Genomic DNA, 25,522 nt, shown 5'->3' on the forward strand with positions numbered 1-25,522 from the left:
TGGCTGTTATACCATGTAGAAAGATGGGCCCACAATCCACTCTCTTTTATTAATTTTAATAAGACCTGTGCTTCTGCAATAGGGCCGATGATAACACCTGGCTCAGGTAAAGACCTTCCTATTTACCCAAATCACCAGTCGTTGGAAATCTAGTTCACGGGACAGATACTTTTGGGCACTGTGTCTTGGAGCCATACTTTCTTGTCAGGATAAGTTATAATGCTTTAGGAACAATCATTCTCCCAAAGGCTATAGTCCCCTAAAGGAGAAGAGAATATCCTGGGTTGAAAATGTTTCTTCTGCTAGTTTAGGGCACCTCTCAAATCTTTTACATTGTATCAAAATCTAAAATTCTTTAACATATGCATTAACTCCCAACGTTTACAAGTGTGTTAAACTTTTCTCAGTAGTTGACAAGTCAATATCATATTCTCAGCATTGTCTGTCAACACCAACTTTTCCAAATCTCTTTAGGTCAGTACCATCATTCTCAGCATCATTGGTCAATACCAACTTTTCCAAATCTCTTTAGGTCAGTACCATCATTCTCAGCATCATTGGTCAATACCAACTTTCCAAATCTCTTTAGGTCAGTACCATCATTCTCAGCATCATTGGTCAATACCAACTTTTCCAAATCTCTTTAGGTCAGTACCATCATTTTCAGCATCATTGATCAATACCAACTTTTCCAAATCTCTTTAGGTCAGTACCATCATTTTCAGCATCATTGATCAATACCAACTTTCCAAATCTCTTTAGGTCAGTACCATCATTTTCAGCATCATTGGTCAATACCAACTTTTCTCAGCATCTTATTTGCAGTTACAAATATCAGGTCATACTGGTAAGAGTACACTGACATTGCTGTTATCAAATACCAGTTTCAGTCTCTGAGCAGCTCTTACATCCTTAGGCTGCCTCTTTTTTTTAACTGAAGCACGCTTCAGTCATTTCTTATTTTGAGTCTTTTTTTCCCTGAGGAGAAAGCTTAGGTCTTAGTTCTCAGGGCCAATATTTAACCAAAATGAGATACTAAAACAGTCAAATGTGCAGTCTGCATCTTAGTTCCAAGTAAATAGGATTCAAACTGCAGCAAGTCGCAGCCATAGTAGTCACCTCAGCAGGGTCTCTTTGTCTGGAATCTCTGGAGGCAGAATGGCACCCTGCAGTGTAGAGTGGTGGCAGCAACAACAGGTCCCTAATCAGGCATTCCTTGCTGTGGGAGCTAGGAAAGTCAGATCACAGGTTCCTCCTGGCTCTCCTCTTATTTTGTTTCTCCTGTTGGGCCATTATCAGCTATGATGTCATCAGGTCAGGTATTCTTCTGCTTAACAATTTGACGAGCAGCTTCCCTGGTCAATTTAGATTGCTTTGTTAAACTTAAACTGTTTTGATGGTTCAAATCATGCAACTGCTGGGCAAGTTCAATCTGAGATAGAGCAATTATTTTTGTAAATTAGTCAGCTAAAGCATTACCTTCAGCTAATGGACCAGGAAGATTTGAATGTACTCTGATATGTCCCACAAAACATGGTAATTTTCTATGTTTCTAATGAATCTGCTGAAACAATATCTTAACTTGTTTATTGCTAGTCCCTATATAAGGGACTGTTTCCAATATTTGAAAAGCATTATAAATATACCGGCTGTCAGTCTATAGATTAAAAGCCTCATTTGCAAAATTTTTAAACATTAAAGCTACAGCTTGCAGCTCAACTATTTGAGCTGAAGCTGGTTTTGTCTATACCATGTGTCCTCTGCCATTGACTACATAAGCAGCCTTCCCACTAGATGAGCCATCAGTGAAAATTAACAAAGCATCCTTTATGGGATCTTTTGCCACCATTTTAGGAAATGAATGAATGCAGTTGTATAAACTGCAGTCAGCTGGGAAAAGATTATCAATCTGACCTTGAAAATGAGCAAATGCAATTGCCCAACAATCCTTATTTTGGAATAACAATTCAATTTGCTGCTTAGTGTAAGGAACATTGATCACAGCTGGTTCCTTGCCAAAATATATCCTAGATTCTATCCTGCTCTTCTGTGCTAAGCATGCTATTGCTTCAAAATAAGGATTTAATACTTTAATTGGTGATACAGGAAGGTGCAGCCACAGAAGTGGTCCATTTTGCCATACACCTGCTGTAGGAGCTAGTCTTGTAGGTGAAATACATGCATGCCATGTATTTCATGTATTTGGCTGTAATCAGTATAACATACCTGTTGTTCCCATATAACCTGCTCTATCTGTGAGAGAATCTGTCTGGCAGCTTCTGAAAACTGCCTGCTGGAATTTGGATCACTATCTCCTTTAAGGATTTCCCTTAGAGGCTTGAGGTTTCCTATAGGAAAACTTAGATAAGGCCTCAGCCATTGTATATTTCCTAACAACCTTTGAAAGTCATTATGAGTTTTTAAAGCATCCTTCCTAATTTTATCTTCTGAGGCTTAATTTCTTTGGGGTATAACATCTGACCTAAATATTGAAAATGTGGGTGCCTCTATACTTTCTCAGGAGCAATAATTAGTCCTGCATGACTTAGGCTTTGTTGTAATAATCCATATGTCTCTAGTAAAATATCCTCATCTCTATGAGCAAGCAGGATATCATCCATATAATGGGTAATATAAACCTGTGGAAATTGATCTCTAACCCTTTGTGTAGCCTGAACTATGAACTTCTGGCATAAAGTAGCACTATTTGCCATGCCCTGAGGTAAGACATTCCACTGATAGCTCTTCATTGGCTCTCTGAAATTTTCTCTGCTCCTCTCCAGGCCTCTCCCCTCCCCCTTCAACCCTACCCCAAGATCCCCATGTTCCCAATTTATTCAGGAGATCTTGTCTTTTTCTACTTTCTACTTCCAATGTAGATTTTATCTATGTAAGTCTCTCTTAGTGTCCTCATTTTTGTCTAAGTTCTCTGGGATTGTGGTTTGCAGGCTGGCTTTCTTTGCTTTATATTTAAAAAACACTTATAAGTGAGTACATGTGATAATTGTCTTTCTGTGTCTGGGTTACCTCACTCAAAATAATGTTTTCTAGCTCTGTCCATTTTCCTGAAAAATTCAAGATGTCATTTTTTCTCCTATGTAGTACTCCATTGTGTAAATGTATCACATTTTTCTTATCCACTATTTTTTTAATTATTTATTTATTATGTATACAATATTCTGCCTACACGTATGCCTGCAGGCCAGAAGAGGGCACCAGACCTCGTTACAGATGGCTGTGAGCTGGGAATTGAACTCAGGACCTTTGGAAAAACAGGCAATGCTCTTAACCACTGAGCCATCTCTCCAGCCCCCTTATCCATTCTTTGATCGAGGGGCATTTAGGTTGTTTCCAGGTTCTGGCTATGACAAACAAAGCTGCTATGAACATAGTTGAGCACACGTCCTTGTGGCACGATTGACCATCTTTTGGATAGATACCCAAAAGTGGTATTACTGGGTCTTGAGGGAAGTTGTTTCCTAATTTTCTGAGAAATCACCACAGTGACTTCCAAAGGGGTTGTACCAGCTTGCATTCCCACCAGCAATGCAGAAGTGTTCCCTTTACTCCACAACCTTTTCAGCATAAGTTGTCTTCAGTGTTTTTGATTTTGGCCATTCTTACAGGTGTAAAATGGAAGCTCAGACTTGTTTTGATTTGCATTTCTTTGATGACTAAGGATGTTGAACATTTCCTTAAGTGTCTTTCAGCCATTTTAGATTCTTCCGTTGAGAGTTCTCTGTTTAAGTCTGTACTAACAGATAGCTCTCATTAACAGCCAATTTGGGTGTGGGGTAGGCTTTGATTCCTAACACAATTAGGGGTGTGGGGTTCTCTGCAGACTCCCCAGGGTGATGGTTCCTGTAATGATTTTAGGAGGAAATTGGCTCCTGACAATGGCCTTGATCGGAGCGCGGTAACCTGCCTGAAATGCATGTGGGTGACTGGATGCTCGGGGAGAACATGGCTGCATATCTGTTGCAGCTGTGTCTACTTTGAATGGTTCCAGAGGCCTTCTATCTACTATGTAATGTCGAGGCCAACGTGGCAACTCATGAAGCCGATCCAAAGCCTTGGCTTCCCATGAAAAGTGGAGGGGCAGGATGTTGGCACTCTGCCCATGTCTTGTGCCCAGGAGAGCGGGATGGACTGTCACCCAGCAGCCTGTGCTTCCTCTAGTATCAATGAGTAGATGCCATTCTTATAGCTCTTACCTGCAAGTTTAGCTTGAATTAAGGAATCTGGGGGGACCATTTAACTTAATTCCTGCTAGTTTTGGAATGTCTTTGTAAGAGTAGGGTGGGCACGGGTGCAGTGTATAAGGTGAGTCACACTTAGCAGTGTTCCTATGGAAACTGAATATTTGTTTTACATGGATTTTTTATTACTTTTCTTGAACAGAAAGCAAAATAAACATCAGATATCAACGCACTGGAACACTGCATGTGTTAATAGCATGCTTAAATGAACTAAAATTGGCGCCTGTTCAGCCTGACTGAAAAGTTTTAAATTTTCACCATCTTCCCCACTGATTTATATAGATGGAGAATCCTATTCTAGAGCCCAAAGCAGCTTTGTAATAGCAGGAACTCACGTGACAGATGATACAATCCTCACAAGTTTAAAAATATTACATAAGTTGTTGAGCCTCATCCATGTTTATGAAACAAGTGAATTTGACGTTTAGTCTGGGAGCCCATTTCCCAAGTTTTCTCATAATATGCATATATTACTGAATCTGAAGGAATTTGGATTCCAAGCATTTTGGAAAACAATACACAGCTTTTAATATGTGTCAGAAACTAAAAATATCATCGCTAGGCTCGGTGATCATTGGGCTTCCCGTATTCAGGCCCAACGTCTCCACTCTCATCCCCTCCCTACCAGGCTGGCCATTTTGTAGTAAAGGTCTCAGCAGGCTGGTGTATGGGACATTTTGCTGGTGCAGTAGTATCTCTTGGTCTGTCTCTGATCGGAATGCTCCTTCAGGCTGCTTCTGTCAGAGAACAAAGCTTAAGGCCGAGAGCCCCTTGGCTCTCACTTTCGAGTTGCCACCACAAACCCATGCTGGTCATCCTTCCCTTTGACAGAGGGAGCAGCACAATACTAGAGTGGGTAGAGCAAAAAGCTTCAGGGCAGAACTGGACCAACCTACTCCAATAGCCAACAGCCTGAGGGGTTCTCAGTGTTTGACCCTTGCTCAGTGTTGGGTATGGGGAAGCATGGGAGCATTCTTCATCTCTAGACATCAGGGCTGTGCAGCCCACACTAGGCCTTAGCAGGGTAGAGACAAGAACTCGCTTTGCAGCAGGCATCAGAAACAAAGCACTTTTGAATATATGCACAAGGAAGTACAGCAGAAGGACACCATGAGAAAGAAGTTGGGGAGGTGCCGTTCTCTGGCTTAGCTCTGAATGGGCTACTTCATCTTCTTCTTCTGTTGTGCCTGGACTTTTGAACCAAGAGCCTGCAGATCTGAGTACAAGTTCCTCTTCAGGATGGCACTGCTGCACAGCAAGGCCCCTTGTAGGGCTCCTAGGAGCCCACACGTGAAGATATCTTGGCCTAGAAATCAAAAGCAGTGGCCCATGAATGTCTACCCACATGAGGATGGGCAAGCAACGGTTCTTGTGTTCATGCCTCCATTTCAGGGCCACCCAAAGAGAGACAGCTTCAGAGAGACCCCAGGACTGTAGTCAGCTAAAGTAGCCCAGTTCTTGGTATGGGAGCCGAAGGGGAAAGCAAGGTCTGAAGATGGGAACAAAAGATTGTGTCAGGGAAGCCCAGATTCTTGGCAAAGTGAAGGATTGTACCTGTCAGGTAGAGGTTGGGGATGGGGGTTTGGGCTCTTAGTGAAGCCATAGCATGAGGATGCAGACGAGCCAGGTCATGGTCGGCCCCATAGGGAGCACCTCGGGGAGAAGCCAGATAGTACTGGTTGGTCAGTGGGGATCCCCCAATCACACTGTCCACCTGAAGAGGCAAAAGGGCAGGGCAAAGGTGAACGAGGAAATTTGCAAGAGCCTTACCCTTCCTCGCGACTCTGTTACCTCAGGTTCTACCCCTGAACCCAGGAAAAGACAAACAGTCAAGAAGACATATGTCATCATCTCCAGCATTGTGAATGTCCGCCCCTACCTTGCCCTCCAGCTGTGGGAAAAGTTTCATGACCACGGACATAGAGGCTTCCACAAAAGCGTTTTTGAGGGTCTCATAGTCAGCACCCCGCTTGCCCTGTGGCTCCTTCTGCCACTCCTCAAACCACTCGAAGGCCGTGGGTACCAGCACCGTCATTGAGGATCGACCTGCAGGTATAAGGCCACGTTCCTGCTGCATTGCTCCACCTTGACCCACACCCAGCTCCCCTGGACCTAGAGCCCTACCTGGAAATCGGTCCTCCCAGGTTGGGTCCTTGGTTGATGGGAAGGCAATGAAAAGAAGGGGAATGTGTTCTGGAGCCTTTTCCTTGGGCATAGAGACGTAGCGTTCCATCCTGTAAATGAGGTGGATGTGACTGCCAATCTCTAGGCTATATTCCTCTGAAGCCACCAGCAGCACCCAGAAGATGGTTCACTTCCAGAAACTCCCCACAGGGTGAAACAGACACAGCTTTGGTATAAAAAGCCTTTCTGGAAGTACACTGGGGACCGCGCACCTGCTCCCTCAACAGACATCCTCCTGAGAATCTTAGAACCCTGTCAAGGGTGGAAGCGTGGTCCTGAGGGTTGAGGTCCAGAGCCATCAGTCTTCCCACCCCTCCCATCTTACGCTTTATCCATGTCCGTGTCGAAATAAACATAGTAGTTGGTGGACTGAATCTTCAGGTCCTCCTTGGTTCCTCTCAGGCAGATGAAAACTGAGAGCATGCTCATGCCAGGCCTTATCATCGCCAGCTGCTTCTTCACATCTGTAGAGGGAGCCAGTGAGCACTGCATTGCAGGAGCTGTGACCAGACAGCTCCTCCTGCCAGGACAGCCTCAGGATACTCCCTTTCTGACCTGCAGCTTGCTGCTCAGCTGCCAGCATCCACAGATACATAACCACTTTTACAGCTCTTTCTACAAAATCCTGGCAGGGACCTGCTCTTCCTGGCTGTGACAATCAGCCTCAGATTCTTTCCTCCTCTACCAGCTCTGCTCCATGCACCATTGGTCATAGGTGCCGGCTCCTACACTGCTAATTCACAGCACCTCTGGACGATCAGACTGTCTCAGTCATCCCCCTAAGGAACTGTAGGTGCACACGGACAAGTGTGTCCGGATGTGCGGGAGGAGTCAGAGGACATATTGATTGCCTCCTTCTTCTTGGGGATCTAACTCAGATTACCAGACTTAGCAGCAAGTACTTTTTGGTTGTTGTTGTTTTACCCTTTGAGTCATCTCTATGGCCCTTGTTGTTTGTTAAGGCAGGGTCTCACATAGCCAAGGATGACTCTGAATTTTTCATCTTCCTGCCTCCACTTACCTTGTGCAGGTTTACTGCTTGCCTGTTTGTGAGGATCAAACCCAGGGCTTGATGCATACTAGGCAAGCACATTGATCAGCTAAGTTTCACCCCCAGCCCTCTTCTGCCCTTCGAGAGTCCTTTTCTATTAGAGTCCCAGTTTATCAGGCAGGGGAAGGCAAATGTACAGGCTTTGGATTCTCAGCCTGAAGTCCACAGCCTACACATTGACAACAGACATAATAACATGGGCCTGAGAGCAGCTCCGCCATTGCCTCTGTGAAGTGTCCTTCACCTGTGCGGTCCTGGGTTCCCCAAATGTAAATGTGATGGTGCTGGTAGCAGAGGGGAGATCGACAGCCAGAGGGGTGCCCAACAAGAGGATGAGCGTCACCCAGGCTGGGTTATAAGCTCCACAGTAGAATGCCAGTTCAGAGGACCAGCCTTTTACCTGGCAGACAGCGGACACTCTCTGGCACTAAGTGCTGGTAGGTATTGAACACTCCTGCATTGGAGATGACGACGGGGCAATAGATGTTCACCAGCTCGTGTCCCTTCTTGACACTGACACCTGTAACACGAGAATATAGCTGAGCTTCTGTGAGCTCCTGAAGAACACAAGGCCTATACCCTTCTCCATATCTCTGTTAAGTGGTGTGGAAAATTTGATCACACTGTGCATCCCAAATTTTCTTTTGCACTAATTAAATAAAATCAATGTTGGCTCAGAGAGGCTGAGTTAGCAGCTAGTTGTGAGAAAGGAATCACAGAATCATGGGTGTCTGTAAGATGATAGGCCCATGGAGGAGAATGGAGGGCCTTAGTGTAGCATGGGTTATTTTGTTTTGGCTAAGCGGAAGGACATTCTCTTTTGGAGAGGCCAGCAGAGAGAAGGTCAGCTAGCTGCTACTCAGCCTCTCTGATCTAACACATTTTCACCCCAGCCTTTGACTCCAGAGTCTCATTGAAAGTAGAACAATAGAGATTTAATTAAAAGCTTATTTGTCAGCAATGACATTGCCAGTGCCGCGGGAATGGAATTCCTAAATAGGGGTGGCCTGAGTAGCTGGCCTGCTGCCAGAGAAGTGGACCAGTAACTTTGAAGCCAACGTTTTCTGGGTAAAACAGCAGCAGATTAAAGCACAGCCTCTGTGCCAATCGAAAAATAACTCACTTAATGGCTGGCATATCACTTGGTGCTACAGTACATGTCTGGCGTGCGTGAGCTCCTAGGTTCACTGCACTCCAAACTTCCATAAAAGAAAATCAAGGAAAACATGAAATACATTTCTCTCAGAGCTGTAGCTGTAGTCATGGCATGGTGACATATGCCTGTAACCTAGCATTTAAGAGGTAGAAGCAGGACAACCAGGAGTTCAAAGGAGACCCTCAGGTATCTAGCAAATTTAGGCTAACCTGGATAACTTGAAACTCTACCTTAAAATTTTAGTTCTGGCCGGGCGCTGGTGGCGCACGCCTTTAATCCCAGCACTTGGGAGGCAGAGACAGGCGGATCTCTGTGAGTTCGAGACCAGCCTGGTCTACAAGAGCTAGTTCCAGGACAGGCTCCTAAACCACAGAGAAACCCTGTCTCGAAAAACCAAAAAAAAAAAAATAATAAAATAAAATTTAGTTCTGTGTACAGCCACCCTATCCAGATGCCTTCTAGGGTATACCCTCATTTCTCAAACCTAGAATTTCCTCTGAGTAATGGAGGCCCCAGGCAATCACACTCAGCCCATACCTCAAAGGCTTCTGTGTTTTTTGTCTCAAGTTCTTCTCACCCACCAAAGACCAACTTGCTTATCTTTAGCCAAGTACAAGCATCCCAAGAACACTGGTTCTCTGGAGTCCCAAGCCTGCTTCACTGCTGCCAAGTTCTACGTCCACAGTGCTCCCATCACTCAGCTTCATGAGTCACAAGAGTTTCTGAGGTCCGCTATAGCCTCTGTGTCTAACATCATCTCTGGCCATTCTCAGAAAACTCTTATAACAATCCTGACTTGTAACATCTGCATTTTTTCCTTTGTTCTGTGTGGCTGTCAGGGTGCTGCAGCCCACATGTGGAGCTCAGAGGACAACTTACAGGGTCAGTTCTCTCCTTCCAACATGTAGGCTGTGGGAATCAAACTGAGGTCATCAGGTGTAGTGGCTGGAATATTTATCCACTGAGCTGTTTCACCAACCCAGACCCAAAGATCTTACCCTGAATGTACAGGCTGGTTCAACTATAAAGACACATCAGGTCCCTTTAACCCCAGCCCAGTGACCCCACAGTTCAGTGCAGGTCTCTTACCACAGGCTCTCCCAGCAGAGTCCAGCAGCACACCCTTCACGGTGGCCCTGGTGAGGACAGCGCCCCCAGCACGCTGAATCAATGGGATGGTATGGAAGGCAATCTCACTGGATCCTCCTCGGGGGTAATACGCTCCTTGTATGTAGTGGTCAACCAGCAGAGCATGCATTGAAAAGGTGGTTTGGCTGGGTGGTGTGCCTACAGAATTAAAGGAAAGAAAAGATAAGCAGGCAAAAGTGATCACTTGACACCATTCTGGAAGAAGCAGGGGTTCTTGTGAAGGGTCATGTGAGTCCACCCAGGATCCCATACTCCTTTTGAGCTTAGTGGGATATAAATACACTCCCTGAAAACACTATCCTGCAGACACCAAGGAAGTCACTGACACTGATGGCTAAAGAGAAAACTTGCCCTTGAGCAGTGTGACAGTCTCAACCTCAAGGCTGAAATGGAAAGATCACTCAATCAAAGCCAGACTAGCCTACAGAGAGTTCCAGCCCAGCCTGAACAAAGTCAGAACCTGTCTTAGGGGTGAGCGATGTGGAGGAGAAAATGCACTGGGGATGTAGCTCAATTAGCAGGGTGCTTTCCTAGCATGCAGGAAGGCCTGGGTGTGCTCTCCAGCACCACGAACCCAGGTGGAGGGGCACGGAGCTCTAATCCTAGCACTGGGAGGTGGAGGCAGAAGGATCAGGATTTAAGGGACCCTTCACTACAAGAATTCAAAGCTTTCCTGTAGGAACCTATATCAAAAAGGAAGAGAAAACAGAAGGAGAGAAGAGGAAAAACAAATCTCTAGTTTATAAAAAAATAAATTTCTACCAGTGTCCAGCAGGGCACAGACTTCTCAGCCCTTATTGACAAACTCCATCAGGCCTAGGTCTATTTTGGCACATCAGCCAGGCAGAAAGAACAAAGCTGAACAGGCAGCAGCTGAGAAGAGCCTGGGCCAGTAGCACAAACCGTAAGTGAGGAAGACGTAGCTGAGAACGGCCTGGAGATCAGGGGAAGCCCCAAGCTGCTGCAGGACCTCGGCCAGGCTCTGGGTAGATGCTCGGCAGAAGGGAGAGAAACGAGTCAGCAGCCCAAACTTGTTGAGGAGCTGAGTCAAGGGCAACGGGAGAAACTTCAGTAGGATGGCATGAGAGGCTCCACGGGCCACCACCTGGGGAAGAAAGGGTAGGGTGAGTCGCTGGAGCTCATGTAGGCTGACTCCTCTCTTAAAGCCGGCAATGACCGCAGGCCCAGCAACGCTTACTCATGTCTGAATTTTTGGATTTAAAAAAAAAATATAAGCTGAGCGGGCATGGTGACTCAGGCTTGTGATAACAACAGTTGAGGTGCTAATGCAGGAGAACGGCTATGAGTTCCAGAGCAACCATAGCCATACATTGACACCCAAAGCCAGGACTGTAGAGCAAGACTGTCTTCCTCATCGAAACATAACAACAACAACCTGGCCCCGGATTTCTCTCCTTCTTCATATTCAAATGAGAATATATTTGCTCTCCCATATTTGTTTAAATTATTATATATATATATATATATATATATATATATATATGATGTGTACAGAGAGAGAGAGGGAGAGTGTGTGTCCAATATATGCCAATGACCATTACCTATTAATCCTCCTGCTCCTCCAACCTGAGTGCTAGCATTATACAGTAGACCACCATGCTCAGTTTATGGGGTGTTCAGAAGTCAGAGTGTCCTCAAGCTAATAAGCATGAGCCACAATCCCCAGCCCTCAAATGCCTTCCAAATATCCCAGTCCAGAAGCCAGGTGTGATGGCATACACCCAGCAGAGGCAGGTGGATCTCTGTGAGTTCCTGGCCATCCAGCGCTACACTGTGGGACTCTATCTCAAAAATCACAAAACAACCAAGAGTCTGGCTCCTCTCAGAGGACATCTGACTTCCTCAAAGCCTGACTCCCCATGGGTGCCATCTAGAGGCCGGAGTGAAGGCAGCAGCTGAAGAGCCAGGCAGGCACAGACATATACAAGTGTACACTGCATTCAGGACAGACATGACCAGTCCTTCCTTCCTGCCTCCCCACCTCAGTTCCTCCCAACCAGGTCCTTCACCAATGAAACAGTCAGTCTTGTTGGAATAAACTGTGGATGCTGATTGGGGTTCATGCTACCTTAACTAGCTCCATGTACTTGTCAATGACAGCTTCTTCCTTGGGGAACTTCTCCTTAAGGCCCTGGATGTACTGTTTCCTCCCACTGTACATGGGGAACTCCTTTCGGCCACTGGTCCCTTCTAGTATCATCAGATCATAAGGAGAAGCCGTGGGAGCCCAGTCCAGCTGCCCTTCAGTGATCTGGTCCAAGATGAAACGGCCAATGTTGCCTTCCCGCATTCGTCCAACATAATGGATTCCTGTTGGGAGGTGGAAAGAAAAGGAGGTACAGATATAAAAGGATAATAGATATGTGCCAAGTAAGAAAGAGGTTGCCTTGCCTGGCGAAGTTCATGCCCAGAGACGGCTGCTCACCTGTTCTACAGAAATCTACCAGAACATATACCACCCAATTCTTGCCAGGCCAGACAGAAATGGAGATGCCCAGAAAGAAGCTGGGACCTCAAAACATACAAGTTACATACAAAACTCCAAATTATCCCATTGTGCATACCCAATATCACCCCATAGTGCCTGTTCCTAGCCTCCCAAAGACAGATCCAAGTTCCCAACCCTTTTCTGCACAAGCCTTACCAGTGTCAAATTCAAGACCATTTTCTGTGAAGGTATGACAGCAGCCCCCTGCCTTGGTATGTTGTTCCAGGACAAGGACTCTTTTGCCAGCTTTAGCCAGAATCGCAGCTGAGGCCAGCCCCCCAATGCCACTGCCAATCACCACGGCATCCAGCTTCTCTGGTACTCGGCTGGCTGAGAATGCTGGAGAAGAGAGGAGACGGAGGGTGTGTTTCTCAGACAAGAGCAGGGAGGCAGAGAAGTCAGAGAAGCCAGAGGGGACATATCTAGCTTATAGTATGTGAGAACCCTCTAAGGCAAACTTGGCACGCTGGTGCACTACTGGGATTCCAGCACTTGGAAGGTGGGTTAGGAGTTCAAGGTCATCTTCAGTTTTACAGATATGACCTGCAGGACAGCCTGGGCTCATTAGACCCAGACAGAAAGAGAGACCGACCCCTGTCTAGGGCACTTTAGCAGAGAACTCTTCATTAAAATGGCTCGAAACATATTTCCAGAGAATACTCAATCCAGGCAGTCAGATTAATCAGTGATGAGATGGGTCTTAACCCCTCCTATGTACCTGGCATTTTCATGCCTTTCAAAGAAAGTAGGAAGCATCTGACTACCAGAAAGAGGGCAAGAGCACAGGCATTGTTATCTAAGTGCAGACATTTCTGTGAATGCGAACACAGAAAGAAAAGAACACGGGGAGGGAGGAGCCTGTGCTGGGGGCTCTGGGAACTGGGCTTCTTTGGAAGAGGCAGAGTCTGTGAATGCCAATGGAGCTGGGGCAGGCAGGGCTGCTCAGAGCTGTTACTCTGAGAGTCACAGCACCAACCTCACACAGACCACTGGTGTTGCAGTCACCTGACAGAACCAACCTAGAAAGCTCTTCCAACACAAGACCTGAGTTTGTTGTTTCTCCTGCTCTCTTCCTTCATTTCCCCTTTCGTTCTTTCCTTTCCGGGATTTACTGATATGGGTTTTCTGGAGACAGGGTTTCACTGTGCAGCCCTAAAGGGCCTGAACTTTCTCTGTAGAGATCCACCTGCCTTTCCTCCCTACATGGGGTTACAGGAATGTGCCACTAGGTCCAGAAATCTGTTCATTAAAAATCCCTGCCCAGGGCAGATGCAGTGGTGCACAGCTTCAGTTCTGGCAATCCAGAGGTAGAGGAAGAAGACTGTCAGTGAGTTCAATGCCAGCCTGGTTTATATAGAAAGTTCTAGTATAGCCCGGACTACATAGACAGACACTGACTCAAAAAAATAATTATTGCCGCTCAGGCCCTGGTTGCTCACATCTGTAATCCCACCATCTGTAATCGCTTTATTAAGGCAGTAGAATCAGTGTGAATTTAAGGTACAGTCGGCCCATATAGCAAGTTCTAAGATAGCCTAGGCTACAAGTATGAGATCTTTGCCCCTCTCCTAATCCACAAATAATAACAATAATAAAATACCTGGATTCGTACACCTCAGGAAGTAGACACTCAACGATTAGTAATACATGGTCAGTCCCCACTAAGTAGTGAATTGAGGTAGCCTAGGCTAAAGTTTACAAGCAAGAGTCCCCTGGAGGTCAAACAAGAGATCCTTGTTTGTTTTTTGAAGGTTTTAGATTTTTCTGTGTTTTGGTTATTTGGTGTTTGTTTTGACAGGGTCTTACTGTTTAGTCCAGGCTGGAATTGCGAGTTTGCACCACTATGCCCGGCTGCAACACTTCTTTAGAATCTCGAAGACCGGGCATGCTCGTACCTGCCTCAAATCCCATCATCCTACCACATAGAAACCCTGTCTCGAAAAACCAAAAAAAAAAAAAAAATCCCATCATCCTGTAGGCAAAAGCAGAAGGGCTGCTCCAAGTATGCGCCTGGGCTTCATGGTGAGTTTGAAGCCAGCTCCAAGCCAAAAGTGAGACCAAAAACCTTGGGAGCAAGCAACTCTAGTCATGTTTCACAGATGCCGGGTTAATGGGGAGTAGTGTTCTTATCCCAAAGCAGTAGTGAAACTTCCAAATTTATAATCAAACTTCAATCCTATGAACTGGGACTACACTCTGCCTGTCAAAGCACTTGTTGGGAAAATTTTCTGTGCTGCGTCCCATAACGCGAGTTTGCACTGGAGCATAGGAAAAAGTTGGCTCTAGAACCAAGTAGGTGAAAGGTCTCTTACTCTGTGTCAGCTGTTATCTGAAGAGATTCCAACCGGAAGTGCTGGGACTAAGTGATGCCAGTATCTTGGTGTGCCAAGGATAGTGCCCACACCCAAAACTTCAGGAGCAAAGAATACTAAGACGTGGAGGTTCCGTGTGCAAGTGAGTATTCCCAGCTCTTCTCTAATGGGCAGATAGGTCCGTTCCCTCCATGAGAAGACCTGAGAGCAGTCCTGGAACCCACAGTCCCTCCAGCTCACCTTGTTTGAGAACCTTCTTCCTAGCCTCCTTGTCGGTCACCAGGGGTTCAGGTGGCCGCTTGACGTCCTCGGCGAAGGGGTTCGGGGAGTTTCCGCTGAAGAGACCCAAGTAAACCCTGCGGAGACCCGCCAGCAGAAGCAAGGCCAGCAGTAGCACGGTGAGCCACATCTTGCAGCCTGAGCTTGGAATAAGGCGACTTCTCTTCTGAGCTCTATTTTTATGCCCGAAGCTCCGCCCCGCTAGTTGATCATTAGAGAAACACCAAACAAGGTCCAAGGAACTTTGACCAATGCTAGAGCAAAGCTGATCAAGATTGTCCAACCTCGCTCTTTGTAAAACGCGATTTCCATTGCCTGCTGGGAAATGTAGTTCGATCACGGGCCAGGAGCCGCTTAGAGCCTGTGTGATGAGGCCCCACAGGTGATGAGGTGACCCTTACTGGAACGTTGGGAACTCGTCCGGTGAGCCAGGGGTAGGGTGAGGAAGATGGGCTTGAGGGAGACAATGTGGGATGGAAATGGTCACCGCTGGGCCACACAAGGCTGAAGGTTGCAGGTCTGAGGACGATCCCGCTGTTGGGCAGAGAAGACCTGGTTTCTGGTGCCAGTTCTGTGATGGATTCGCTGAAACCCCGGAAGCAACTCATTGCTTTCTCTACTTTCCCTTACTGTCAGTGAGAAAGTTTCTGTCCCCGAGTCCCCACTGTTAGGAATATTTCTTAGATGAGCCTCTCTGCTGACGCAAATAATTCCATTCAGACCAGTGAGAGAGAAAAAAAGATTCCCAAGTTCAATGCAATGCTTCCAGATGGCCCAGGAAAAGCAAAGAGAGGAAAAGAGAGCAAGGGGGAGACGACGGGAAACCCGGAAACCACTTGTTCATTCTCTGAGGGGCAGTTTAAATAGCCTATGGAAGTGGTCTTGACCTTCCCTGGGGAGGGGTCTTATGCCTGGATCCGGGATGAAGCCCCCAGGTAAACAGGCACACAACCTCTGCTCTTTGGAGTTCTTGAAATGAGAGCCCTGTTGAGAACCGCACAAGCGCTCTTCTGAATCTGTCACTCATTGCGAGGCGGGGTGGGGGTGGGGGTTATGGGGACGGGACTGGTCCTTGAAGTTGCACCTAGCTGGATCCCCTAATCACAACTACTCTGGAAGGGACCTCTAAGTACCAAACCACCTAGGAACAAGCGTCAAGAAAGACCATCAGGGATCATTATGCCCGTGTGTGCATTTGTATTTAAGGATAAACCAGCTTCTAAATGACCTCTTTAAGGTAGCTCCAGAGGACAGTGTAGCTATCCTACCCTCTTAACGTTGCCCTTTGAGAAAAGTAGGTCCGAGATAAGTACTTGATTTGAAACACTTTTTAGGAAGCCCATTTCCTCAAACACCAGCCATGGGGGGTGGGGACTTCATAACTGAGGATTTTGTCCCTTTCACAGGCCCCAGCAGCGCTCCAGTCGACCACTGAAAGCAGGGCATGCCTCTGTGATGCTTGGTTTCTTTCCCACACAGTGAGAGGAAAACCTTCCTGCGCCTGCCCAGCAAACCTCCCTGTGCCCCTGCCAGGTTAGCTGGCGTGTGTGTGTGTGTGTGTGTGTGTGTGTGTGTGTGTGTGTGTGTGTGCGTGAGTGATCCTGTGCTGCCATCCAGGCCAAGTTGGGAGGAAAGGAAAAGAGAGGTGTATGCTGAGGTTCCAGGGAGAGAAAGCTAGTTCCAGGGGATGCTGCAGATCAGGGACTACCACATCCTTCCTAGATCACAGCCCAAAAGCTGTCAATGATCCCAGTTTGTTACTGGCAGCCAGACTTTGAGGAAGGTAGATCAGATTCCTCCAGTCGAGAGCTGACTATGTGGAGATGCCTGTCTCCTGCCTTAGTCCTCTGAGACTGTCGGTTGTGTGAGAACCCTCCAGCCACGTTTTTCTTCCCTTGGTATTAAGGGTAGAATCCAGCTACTGGATGACAGAGCCAGTTTTTTCTTCTTTTCCCAGCCCCGCCCCACCGCTGTTTTCCAGAGTGAAGCTTCAGAGTCCCCAGGGCTCCATTCAGGACGCACAGAAACCTCCTGCACCTTGGTGATGGCACAAAGGGACTGTTTGCTTACTTGCAGCCTGCATGGCTGCCAAGAAGGAAGGCAGAGGTAGAGCACGTGGGCCTGTGGTGCTCCTGGGAGCTTTGGAGCTCAGACCATCGAGTCAAACCCTTTCCAGAGCCTGAGGACAGGCTCGTCTGAACCAGTGATCTTGAGGCATGAATGAGAGATCTTGCTCTGTTGGGACCGAGAACAAACTACAAGATGGACAGGTGAGCGCTCCTGCTCGGAGAAGGAGGTGCTGTTTGGGGGCTGCACGGTTAATGAGACAGACAATGTGGAGTTTTAGAAATATTTAGGGGAAATGATCGAATATCTATATTCAGACCATAGGCTGAAGGTGTAGTTCAGCAGTAAAGCAATTGCCTAGCGTTCTTGCAGCAGTAGGTTCTATTTCCAGGATCAGACGGACAGAACAGGCAATTCTAAGCCACCATGGTGGGACATCTGTGATGCTAACACTTGGGAGTTGGAGACAAAAGGATCAGAAACTCTAGGTCATCCTCAGCTACAGCATGAGTTCAAGGTCAGCCTGCGCTCAAGTGATCCTGTCTCAAAACCAGGAGAATCTGTCCACATGTAGGTGGTGTCTTGTTTCCTGGGTTATTTGAAGATTGTTGTTTCCTCTTGCTTGGGTGGGGAAGGGGGATGGGGTCTGAAATTCCCTAATAAATCAGTATTTCTTGGACTTAACATCAATCAATTTAGTATTCTCTTCCTTGTCATTCACTGGCTTTGGCTGATTGTCTGACTTAGCTTTTTAAATTTTATTTCTTTTTTTAATATTTATTTATTTATTATGTATACAATATTCTGTCTGTGTGTATGTCTGTAGGCCAGAAGAGGGCACCAGACCTCATTACAGATGGTTGTGAACCACCATGTCGTTGCTGGGAATTGAACTCTGGACCTCTGGAAGAGCAGGCAATGCTCTTAACCACTGAGCCATCTCTCCAGCCCTAATTTTATTTCTTTACTTATTTAATGTGCATTGGTATTTTTTCTGCATGTATGTCTGTGTGAGGGTGTCAGATTTTGGACTTACAGACAGTTGTGAGTGTCTATGAAACTGAACCTGTGTCTGCCCGAAAAGCAGTCAGTGCTCTTAATCACTGAGCCATCTCTTCAACCCCCTTCCGTAGTGTTTTTATTGCTGTGAAAAACACCATGGCCAAAAGTAGAGGAAGGAATTTAGTTCATTTTAGAACTCGCAGCCCATCCCTGAGGAAAGTCAGCAAAGGAACCTGGAGTCAGGAACTGACACACAGCCTTAGAGAACACTAATGCTTACTGACTTGCTCCTCGGGCTCACATTCAGCCTTCAGCCTGCTTTGTTATACCTCCCTGGACCTCCTGAGCAGGCGTGCACTGCCCACAGTGGCTGGGCCCTCCCTCATCAACTGTTAGTCTAGAAAGTATCAGTCAGACAGCGTGGCACAGGCATTTAATCCCAGCACTCAGGAGTCAAGGACAGGCAAAGCTGAGTTCAAAGTCACCTGGGACTGCATACTGAATTCCAGTCCAGCTGGGAATAGAAAATGAAACCCTGTCTCAAAATAACAGACTTGTCTAAACGCCCGTACGTATGAGAGAGATGTTTCCCCAGCAGAGGCATCTTCCCCCGACTGTGCTAGTTTTATATCAAATTGACAAAAATGTAAGCAGCATACTGACCGCCACCCTGAGGCCCGCTGGCCCACAGTCACCGCGTGCGTATGTCCATGTGAGCCTGGCAGCTAGCCTACACTCTATACCTTCCCCATGTCTTGCTGCCAGAAATGAGGTTCAGGGACCAGAACACAGACAGAGCACTTGCTGAGCTCTCCAGGGAGGTTTCCTCCTCAGAAGGGGACAAACTGTTCTTCCAAAGGGAAGTATAAGGAAGGGGCTGAGATCTAGCCAGAGGAGAATAAAGTGAATCTGGTTTTTATTCACCAAATATTTCTCTCTCTTTTTTGTGTGTGGATTTTTATTGAGCCCTACATTTTTCTCTGCTCCCCCCCCCCTGCCGCTCCCCTCCCTGCCTCTCCCCTCCCCCGTTCCACCCTCTCCCAAGGTATTCATGCTCCCAATTTACTCAGGAGATCTTGTCTTTTTCTACTTCCCATGTAGATTAGATCTATATAAGTCTCTCTTAGTGTCCTCATTGTTGTCTGAGTTCTCTGGGATTGTGGTTTGTAGGCTGTTTTTTTTCTTTTTCTTTCTTCTTTCTTTTTCTTTATGTTTAAAAACCACTTATGAGTGAGTACATGTGATAATTGTCTTTCTGTGTCTTAGTTACCTCATTCAAAACAGTGTTTTCTAGGTCCATCCATTTTCCTGCAAAATTCAAGATGTTTTATTTTTTCTGCTGAGTAGTACTCCATTGTGTAAATGTACCACATTTTCCTTATCCATTCTTTGGTTGAGGGGCATTTAGGTTGTTTCCAGGTTCTAGCTATGACAAACAAAATTGCTATGGACATAGCTAAGTACATGTCCTTGTGGCACGATTGAGCATCCTTTGAATATATACCCAAAGTAGTATTACTGGGTCTCGAGGAAGGTTGTTTCCTAATTTTCTGAGAAATCACCACACTGACATCCAAAGGGGTTGTACCAGCTTGCACTCCCACCAGCAATGCGGAAGTGTTCCCTTTTCTCCACAATCTCTCCAGCATAATTCATCATCAGTGTTTTTTATTTTGGCCATTCTTACAGGTGTAAGATGGAATCTCAGAGTTGTTTTGATTTGCATTTCTCTGATGGCTAAGTATATTGAGCATTTCCTTAAGTGTCTTTCAGCCATTTTACATTCCTCTGTTGAGAGTTCTCTGTTTATGTCTGTACTCCATTTATTTTTATTGAATTATGTGTTCTTTTGGTGAACAATTTCTTGAGTTCTTTGTATATTTTGGAGATCAGACCTCTGTCTGATGTGGAGTTAGTGAAGATCTTTTCCCATTCTGTAGGCTGTCATTTTGTCTTGTTGACTGTGTCCTTTGCTTTACAGAAGCTTTTCAGTTTCAGGAAGTTCCATTTATTAATTGTTTCTCTCAGTGTCTGTGCTGCTGGGGTAATATTTAGGAAGTGGTCTCCTGTGCCAATGCATTCAAGTGTATTTCTCACTTTCTCTTCTATGAGCTTCAGTGTGGCTGACTATGTTGAGGTCTTTGAACCATTTGTATTTGAGTTTTGTGCATGGTGATAGATATGGGTCTATTGTCATTCTTCTACATGTTGGTATCCAGTTATGCCAGACCACTTGTTAAATATGTTTTCTTTTTTCCATTTGACATCTTTTGCTTCTTTATCAAAAATCACATGTTCGGGGGCTGGAGAGATGGCTCAGTGGTTAAGAGCACTGGCTGTCTTCCAGAGGTTCTGAGTTCAATTCCCAACAACCACATGGTGGCTCACAACGATCCATAATGAGATCTGGTGCACTCTTCTGGCATGCGGGTATACATGGAGGCAGAATGTTGTATACTAAATAAATAAATAAATAAATCTATCTTTTTAAAAAAATCATGTGTTCGAAGATGTGTGGATTGATATCTTGGTCTTCTATTCTGTTCCATGGGCCCTCCTGTCTGTTCTTATGCCAATACCAGGCTGTTTTCAGTACTGTAGCTCTGTAGTAGAGTTTGGGAAGTCAGGGATTGTGATGCCTCCAGAAGTTCTTTTATTGTATAGTATTGTTTTGGCTATCCTGGGATTTTTGTTTTTCCATGTAAAGTTGAGTACTTTTTTTTGAAGACTGTGAAGAATTTTGCTGGGATTTTGATTGTCATTGAGTTGAATCTGTAGATTGCTTTTGGTAAGATTGCCATTTTTACTATGTTAATTCTACCTACCCAAGAGCATGGGAGATCTTTCCACTTTCTGGTGTCTTCTTCAATTTCTTTCTTCAAAGATTTAAAATTCTTGTCATACAAGTCTTCCACTTGTTTGGTTAGTTAATCCAAGATATTTTATGCTATTTGTGGATATTGTGAAGGGTGTTGATTCTCTGATTTCTTCCCAGCCCTTTTGTCATCTGTATACAGGAGGGTTACTGATTTTTTTGAGTTAATCTTGTATCCTGCTACATTATTGAAAGTGTTTATGAGTTGTAGAAGTTCCTTGGTAGAATTTTTGGGATCACTTATACAAACTATCATATAATGAGATGATCACGTGCTTTTTATTTTTCAGCTTGTTTATATGGTGGATTATGTTGACAGATTTTCTTTCATACATTGAATTATCCCTGTATCTCTGGGATGAAGCCAACTTGGTCATGGTGGATGATGGTTCTGATTTGCCAGTATTTTATTTAGTATTTTTGCATCAGTGTTCATGAGTGAGATTGGTCTGTAATTCTCTTAGTAATGTCTTTCTGTGGTTTGGGTATCAGGGTACTTGTAGCTTCATCAAAAGAGTTTGGCAATGTTCCTTCTGTTTCTATTATATGGAATAATTTGAGGAGTATTGGTATTAGTTCTTCTTTGAAAGTCTTGTAGAATTCTGAGCTGAAACCATCTGGTCCTGGGCTTTTTTTGTTTGAGAGACTTTTGATGAGTTATTTACCAATTATTATTGAGATATACTGTCAATCAAAATTTATTTTATCTTGTACTAGGCCTATGGATGTGGAAAGCAGAAAGACATATTAGAGAAGCTCTCCGTGTAGCCCTTTGCACAGAAACTGAGATTGTATGCATGGGAGTCATAAGACTTATAGAGGGAGCTAGAGCTGGGCGGAGGTGGCACATACCTTTAATTCCAGCGCTCAGGAAGCAGAGGCGGGGGTGTCTCTGTGAGTTTGTGGCCAGCCTGTTCTACAGAGCAGGTTACAGGACAGGCCCCAAAGCTACAAGGAAACCCTATCTTGAAAAACAAAACAAAACAAACAAAAAGCAAAAAAAAAGTTAGCTACTCTTCTAGAGGACCCACGTCAGTTGGCTCATAGTCTCCTGTAACTAAAGCTCCAGGGATCGGTGTCCTTTGTGGCCTCTGCACACATATGACATACACTCACACAGATATACACACTTAATCTTTAAAAAGTCAGAATAGAACTTGGTGTGGTGGCCACCCCTTTAGTCCCAGCACTTAGAGGCAGTGACAGGTGGATCTCTGTGAGTTGGAGGCCAGCCTGATCTACTTAGTTAGTTCCATACCAGCCAGGGCAGCACAATCAAGTCCTGTCTCAAAAGAAAATAAGGGGCTAGGCAGATGTCTCAGTGGTCAAGAGCACTGGCTGCTCTTGCAGAGGCTCCAGATTCAGCGCGTGCACCATGTGGTGGGTCGTGACGATCTGTAGTTCCTGTTCCAGGAGACCTGATGCCTTCTGGCCTCTACAGGTCGCAGGCATGCGTGCATGATGTGCACAGGCATGCATGCCAGCCTCATACTCATAAGCATAAGTCTTAAGTCTTAAAAAAAATTGAGAAAGAGTTTCTCTGGGTAGCTTCAGCTGTCCTGGACCTCATTCTGTAGACCAGGCTGGCCTCGAACTCACAGAGATCTGCCATTCTCTGCCTGCTGAATGCTGGGATTAAAGGCATGTGCCACAATTGCCCTGCTACAGATTTGTGTTAATTTTTTTTCCTTTGGTTTTTTGAGAACTTCTCTGTAGCTTTGGAGCCTGTTCTTGGACTCACTCTGTAGACCAGGCTGGGCTGAACTCGCAGCATCCTATGCACTGTGTGTGTGTGTGTGTGTGTGTGTGTGTTTGACAATGGGAAAGAGAGGAGGAAAGAGAAAGGTAGGAAGGAATGGTAAGATAAATGAAACACATGGGTAGAATACGGTGAGGTGGCTCTCTGTTGAAACTTCCCCACCTGTCACCACAGCCCTCGGGAGGAGCTGGAAACAAAGGGGTCAGCACTTGTTATAAGCCAGCCAGAGCTCCAGAATGAAACAAGATTCCAAACAAACAACAGTGATGGAATGAATATTAAAGGTAGAGGCGTCTCTTCCATTCTGAGAAAGGAAAGCTAAGTTCCACAGGGCGCGTGGAAAGAGGCTCTCGGGTCGTACAGTTGGCGCACAGATACGGCAGCCTGTGTGCTGTGATAAATCCCAGAGACCAGCACTTCCTCAGGACTTCACTGTGTCTCACTGAGTGGACCTACTTTAAGGTTTAGAGTTTCGTTTGGTTGTTTGATTGTTTTTTGTTTTGTTTGTTTTTCAAGGCAGAATTTCTCTGTGTAACAGCCCTGGCAGTCCTGGAACTCTCTTTGTAGACCACTCTGCCCTTGGACACAGAGATCCGCCTGCCTCTGCTGCCCAAGCGCTGTGGGATTAAAGGGTTGCGCCAGCACCGCCCAGCAAAACTATATTATTATTATTTATTATTTTTTTTTGGTTTTTCAAGACAGGGTTTCTCTGTGGTTTTGGAGCATATCCTGGAACTAGCTCTTGTAGACTAGGCTGGTCTCGAACTCACAGAGATCCTCCTGCCTCTGCCTCCCAAGTGCAGGGATTAAAGGTGTGCGCCACCACCGCCTGGCAAAACTATATTCTTTAAGAGGACATTTACATCATTAGAACATCTTTCTTGCAACTTTCTCTTTTTTATAACTTGAGTCTGTGTTCTTGATTGTAAATTTTATAGATGAGAGTGTCTGTTGTAAGGTTGAAAGGTTAGACACGCCAACATGTTATTATAACCCTTGATCATCCTAGCTAAAAAAAAAAAAATTATCACATTTTTTGACCTTTGAGAAAAGAAACATTATCTCAGAATAGTTCATATGTCATTTATTCATATGTATTAGGGTTCTCTAGAGGACAGAACTGATTGTGTGTGTGTGTGTGTGCGTGTGTGTATGTACGTGTGTGTGTGTGTGTGTGTTATATGTGTGTGTATTCGAGTGGCTTACAGGTTGTGATCCTCCTATCCTAACAGAAAGCTCAAGAATCCAGCAGTTGTTTAGTCCATGAGTCTGGATGCCTCCGCTGGTCTTGAGAACACACCAGAACCCTGAGGAAGCAGGCTCTAATGCCACTGAAGGGATGGACTTGCCAGCGAGAGCGAGGGCCAGCAGGCAAAGCCAAAGCCTCCGCTTTTGTGTCCTTTATGTAGGCTGCCAGAAGCAGGTGTGGGCCCAGAGTTAATGTGCTTCCTTCCACTTCAGATGGCCAAGAAAAATCCCCCACGGTCTGTCCAGCAGCTTGATTTGTTAATACTAGATGTAGTCAAGCTGACAACTAAGAATAGCCATCACATCTATGATTGTTAAATCTTGGGGCTGGAGAGATGGCTCAGCAGCTGGAGCACTTGCTGCTCTTGCAGAGCTCCTGGGCTCAGTTCCCAGCACCTACGTCAGAGGTCTTGTCACCACAGGACCCGAGCCTCTCCTGGCCTCCTTGAGCTCCCGCACACACATGGCATTCTCAGATTCACGGAAAGACACACACAATAAAAATAAGATACAATTCTGAACAATAAGGATGTGCTTTTGAGCCAGGGAGGTGGTTGACAGGGTGAGGCTCTTTCTGCACAACGTGGATCCTCAGAACCCATGTGACCAGATGTGGTGCCCTGTGCCTGTGACCCCTATGGCGAGATTGAGGTAGTCCCCTCAATGTTCCTGCTAGCCTGGCACACCAGCAAGGAATAAGAGACCCTGCCTCAAAGCAAGGTGGGAAGTGAGGATAGACATGTTAGGTTGGGTTCTGACTGTCACACATGTGCCTACACAAACCTCACACTTCAAGTCATTTAAAATGATATTTCCTTCTGTGCAAATCACGGATTTTCTACTGGATTATTTTTGTGTTTTGTGTGTGTGCCGGTGTTGCTTTGTAGCCTAGACTGGTCAGCTAACAGCATCTTAAGTGATGGCTCTGCCTCCCGTGGGCTGGGATTGCAAGGCTGTAACTACCACTCTCGGTTGTATGGTTTGTTTGGTTTGGGGAAATGGCTGAGTGCTTGGTTTGAGACAAAATCCCCTGTGTGTGTTTTAAAATTTATTTTTCCTAACTTCAAGAATTTGGTACATATATATGATATATATATATATACATATATATATATATATATATATATATATATATATATATACATATATGATTGCATTTGCCTCTTACTTCTGCCCCTAACTCTTCCCAAAGCCACTCCCAACCCCGTCCAAATTTATGACTTCCCTTTAATAAAAAAAAAAAAATAATGCCTCAAGTGCAGTTGTTCTGCTCAGGTGTTTGTGGGGGTGAAGGGAGCTGCTGGGGCACTGGGACCATTCAGGGCCCACACATCTAAAGAAAACTGACTCTCCCTCCCTGTCACGTGCTTCCTAAAAAATTTTCTTTTAATTTCCTGGTTTATAGAATTCTTTCCTAATGTGGTAGGAGGATTGGCCCCTAATCTGTGCTTGTGATGTGAGGGGAACCAGTTATGTAAGTGTTTTGTTGCTGTGATTTGGTTTTGCCTCTTTTGTTTTTTGTTTGGTTTTTGTTTGGTTTTGTTTTTTGAGACAGTGTCTCTGTGTAGCCCTGGCTGTCCTGGAACTCACTCTGTAGACCAGGCTGGCCTCAGACTCTCCGCCTGCCTCTGCCTCCCAAGAGCTGGGATTACGGGTACGCGCCACCGCTACT

The 25,522-nt window shown here is 45.5% G+C and overlaps 2 protein-coding genes across 7 annotated transcripts in view; one reads left to right on the forward strand and one right to left on the reverse strand.

Moving 5' to 3' along the window:
• Positions 1–4,362: 4,362 nt before the first annotated feature.
• On the reverse strand, positions 4,363–15,249 carry LOC142856399 (all-trans-retinol 13,14-reductase-like). The gene is made up of 11 exons (XM_075983815.1): positions 14,861–15,249; positions 12,465–12,647; positions 11,889–12,130; positions 10,703–10,904; positions 9,740–9,937; positions 7,895–8,014; positions 6,769–6,907; positions 6,384–6,493; positions 6,139–6,305; positions 5,814–5,973; positions 4,363–5,565 (listed from the first exon to the last, which is right to left on the reverse strand). Exons 1-11 carry the CDS (start codon positions 15,027–15,029, stop codon positions 5,420–5,422), a joined length of 1,836 nt encoding a protein of 611 aa, XP_075839930.1. The 5' UTR covers positions 15,030–15,249; the 3' UTR covers positions 4,363–5,419.
• Positions 15,220–25,522, forward strand: part of Elmod3 (ELMO domain containing 3) — a 46,536-nt gene continuing 36,233 nt past the window's right edge. For 3 of the 6 annotated variants that reach the window (XR_012911634.1, XM_075983816.1, XM_075983820.1), the window contains exons 1-3: positions 15,220–15,322; positions 16,306–16,432; positions 16,857–17,169. Coding sequence is in view for 4 of the 6 variants with exons in the window: in XM_075983816.1 (XP_075839931.1) it covers positions 17,116–17,169 (54 nt within the window). In the remaining 2 variants the exon portion in view is untranslated. Of the gene's footprint in view, positions 15,339–16,305; positions 16,433–16,856; positions 17,170–25,522 lie in introns of all 6 variants that reach the window. The other 3 variants (XR_012911635.1, XM_075983817.1, XM_075983818.1) reach the window with 2 other exon arrangements.

This window comes from Microtus pennsylvanicus, chromosome 8, assembly GCF_037038515.1.
Source record: "Microtus pennsylvanicus isolate mMicPen1 chromosome 8, mMicPen1.hap1, whole genome shotgun sequence".
Taxonomy (NCBI): Eukaryota; Metazoa; Chordata; class Mammalia; order Rodentia; family Cricetidae; genus Microtus; species Microtus pennsylvanicus.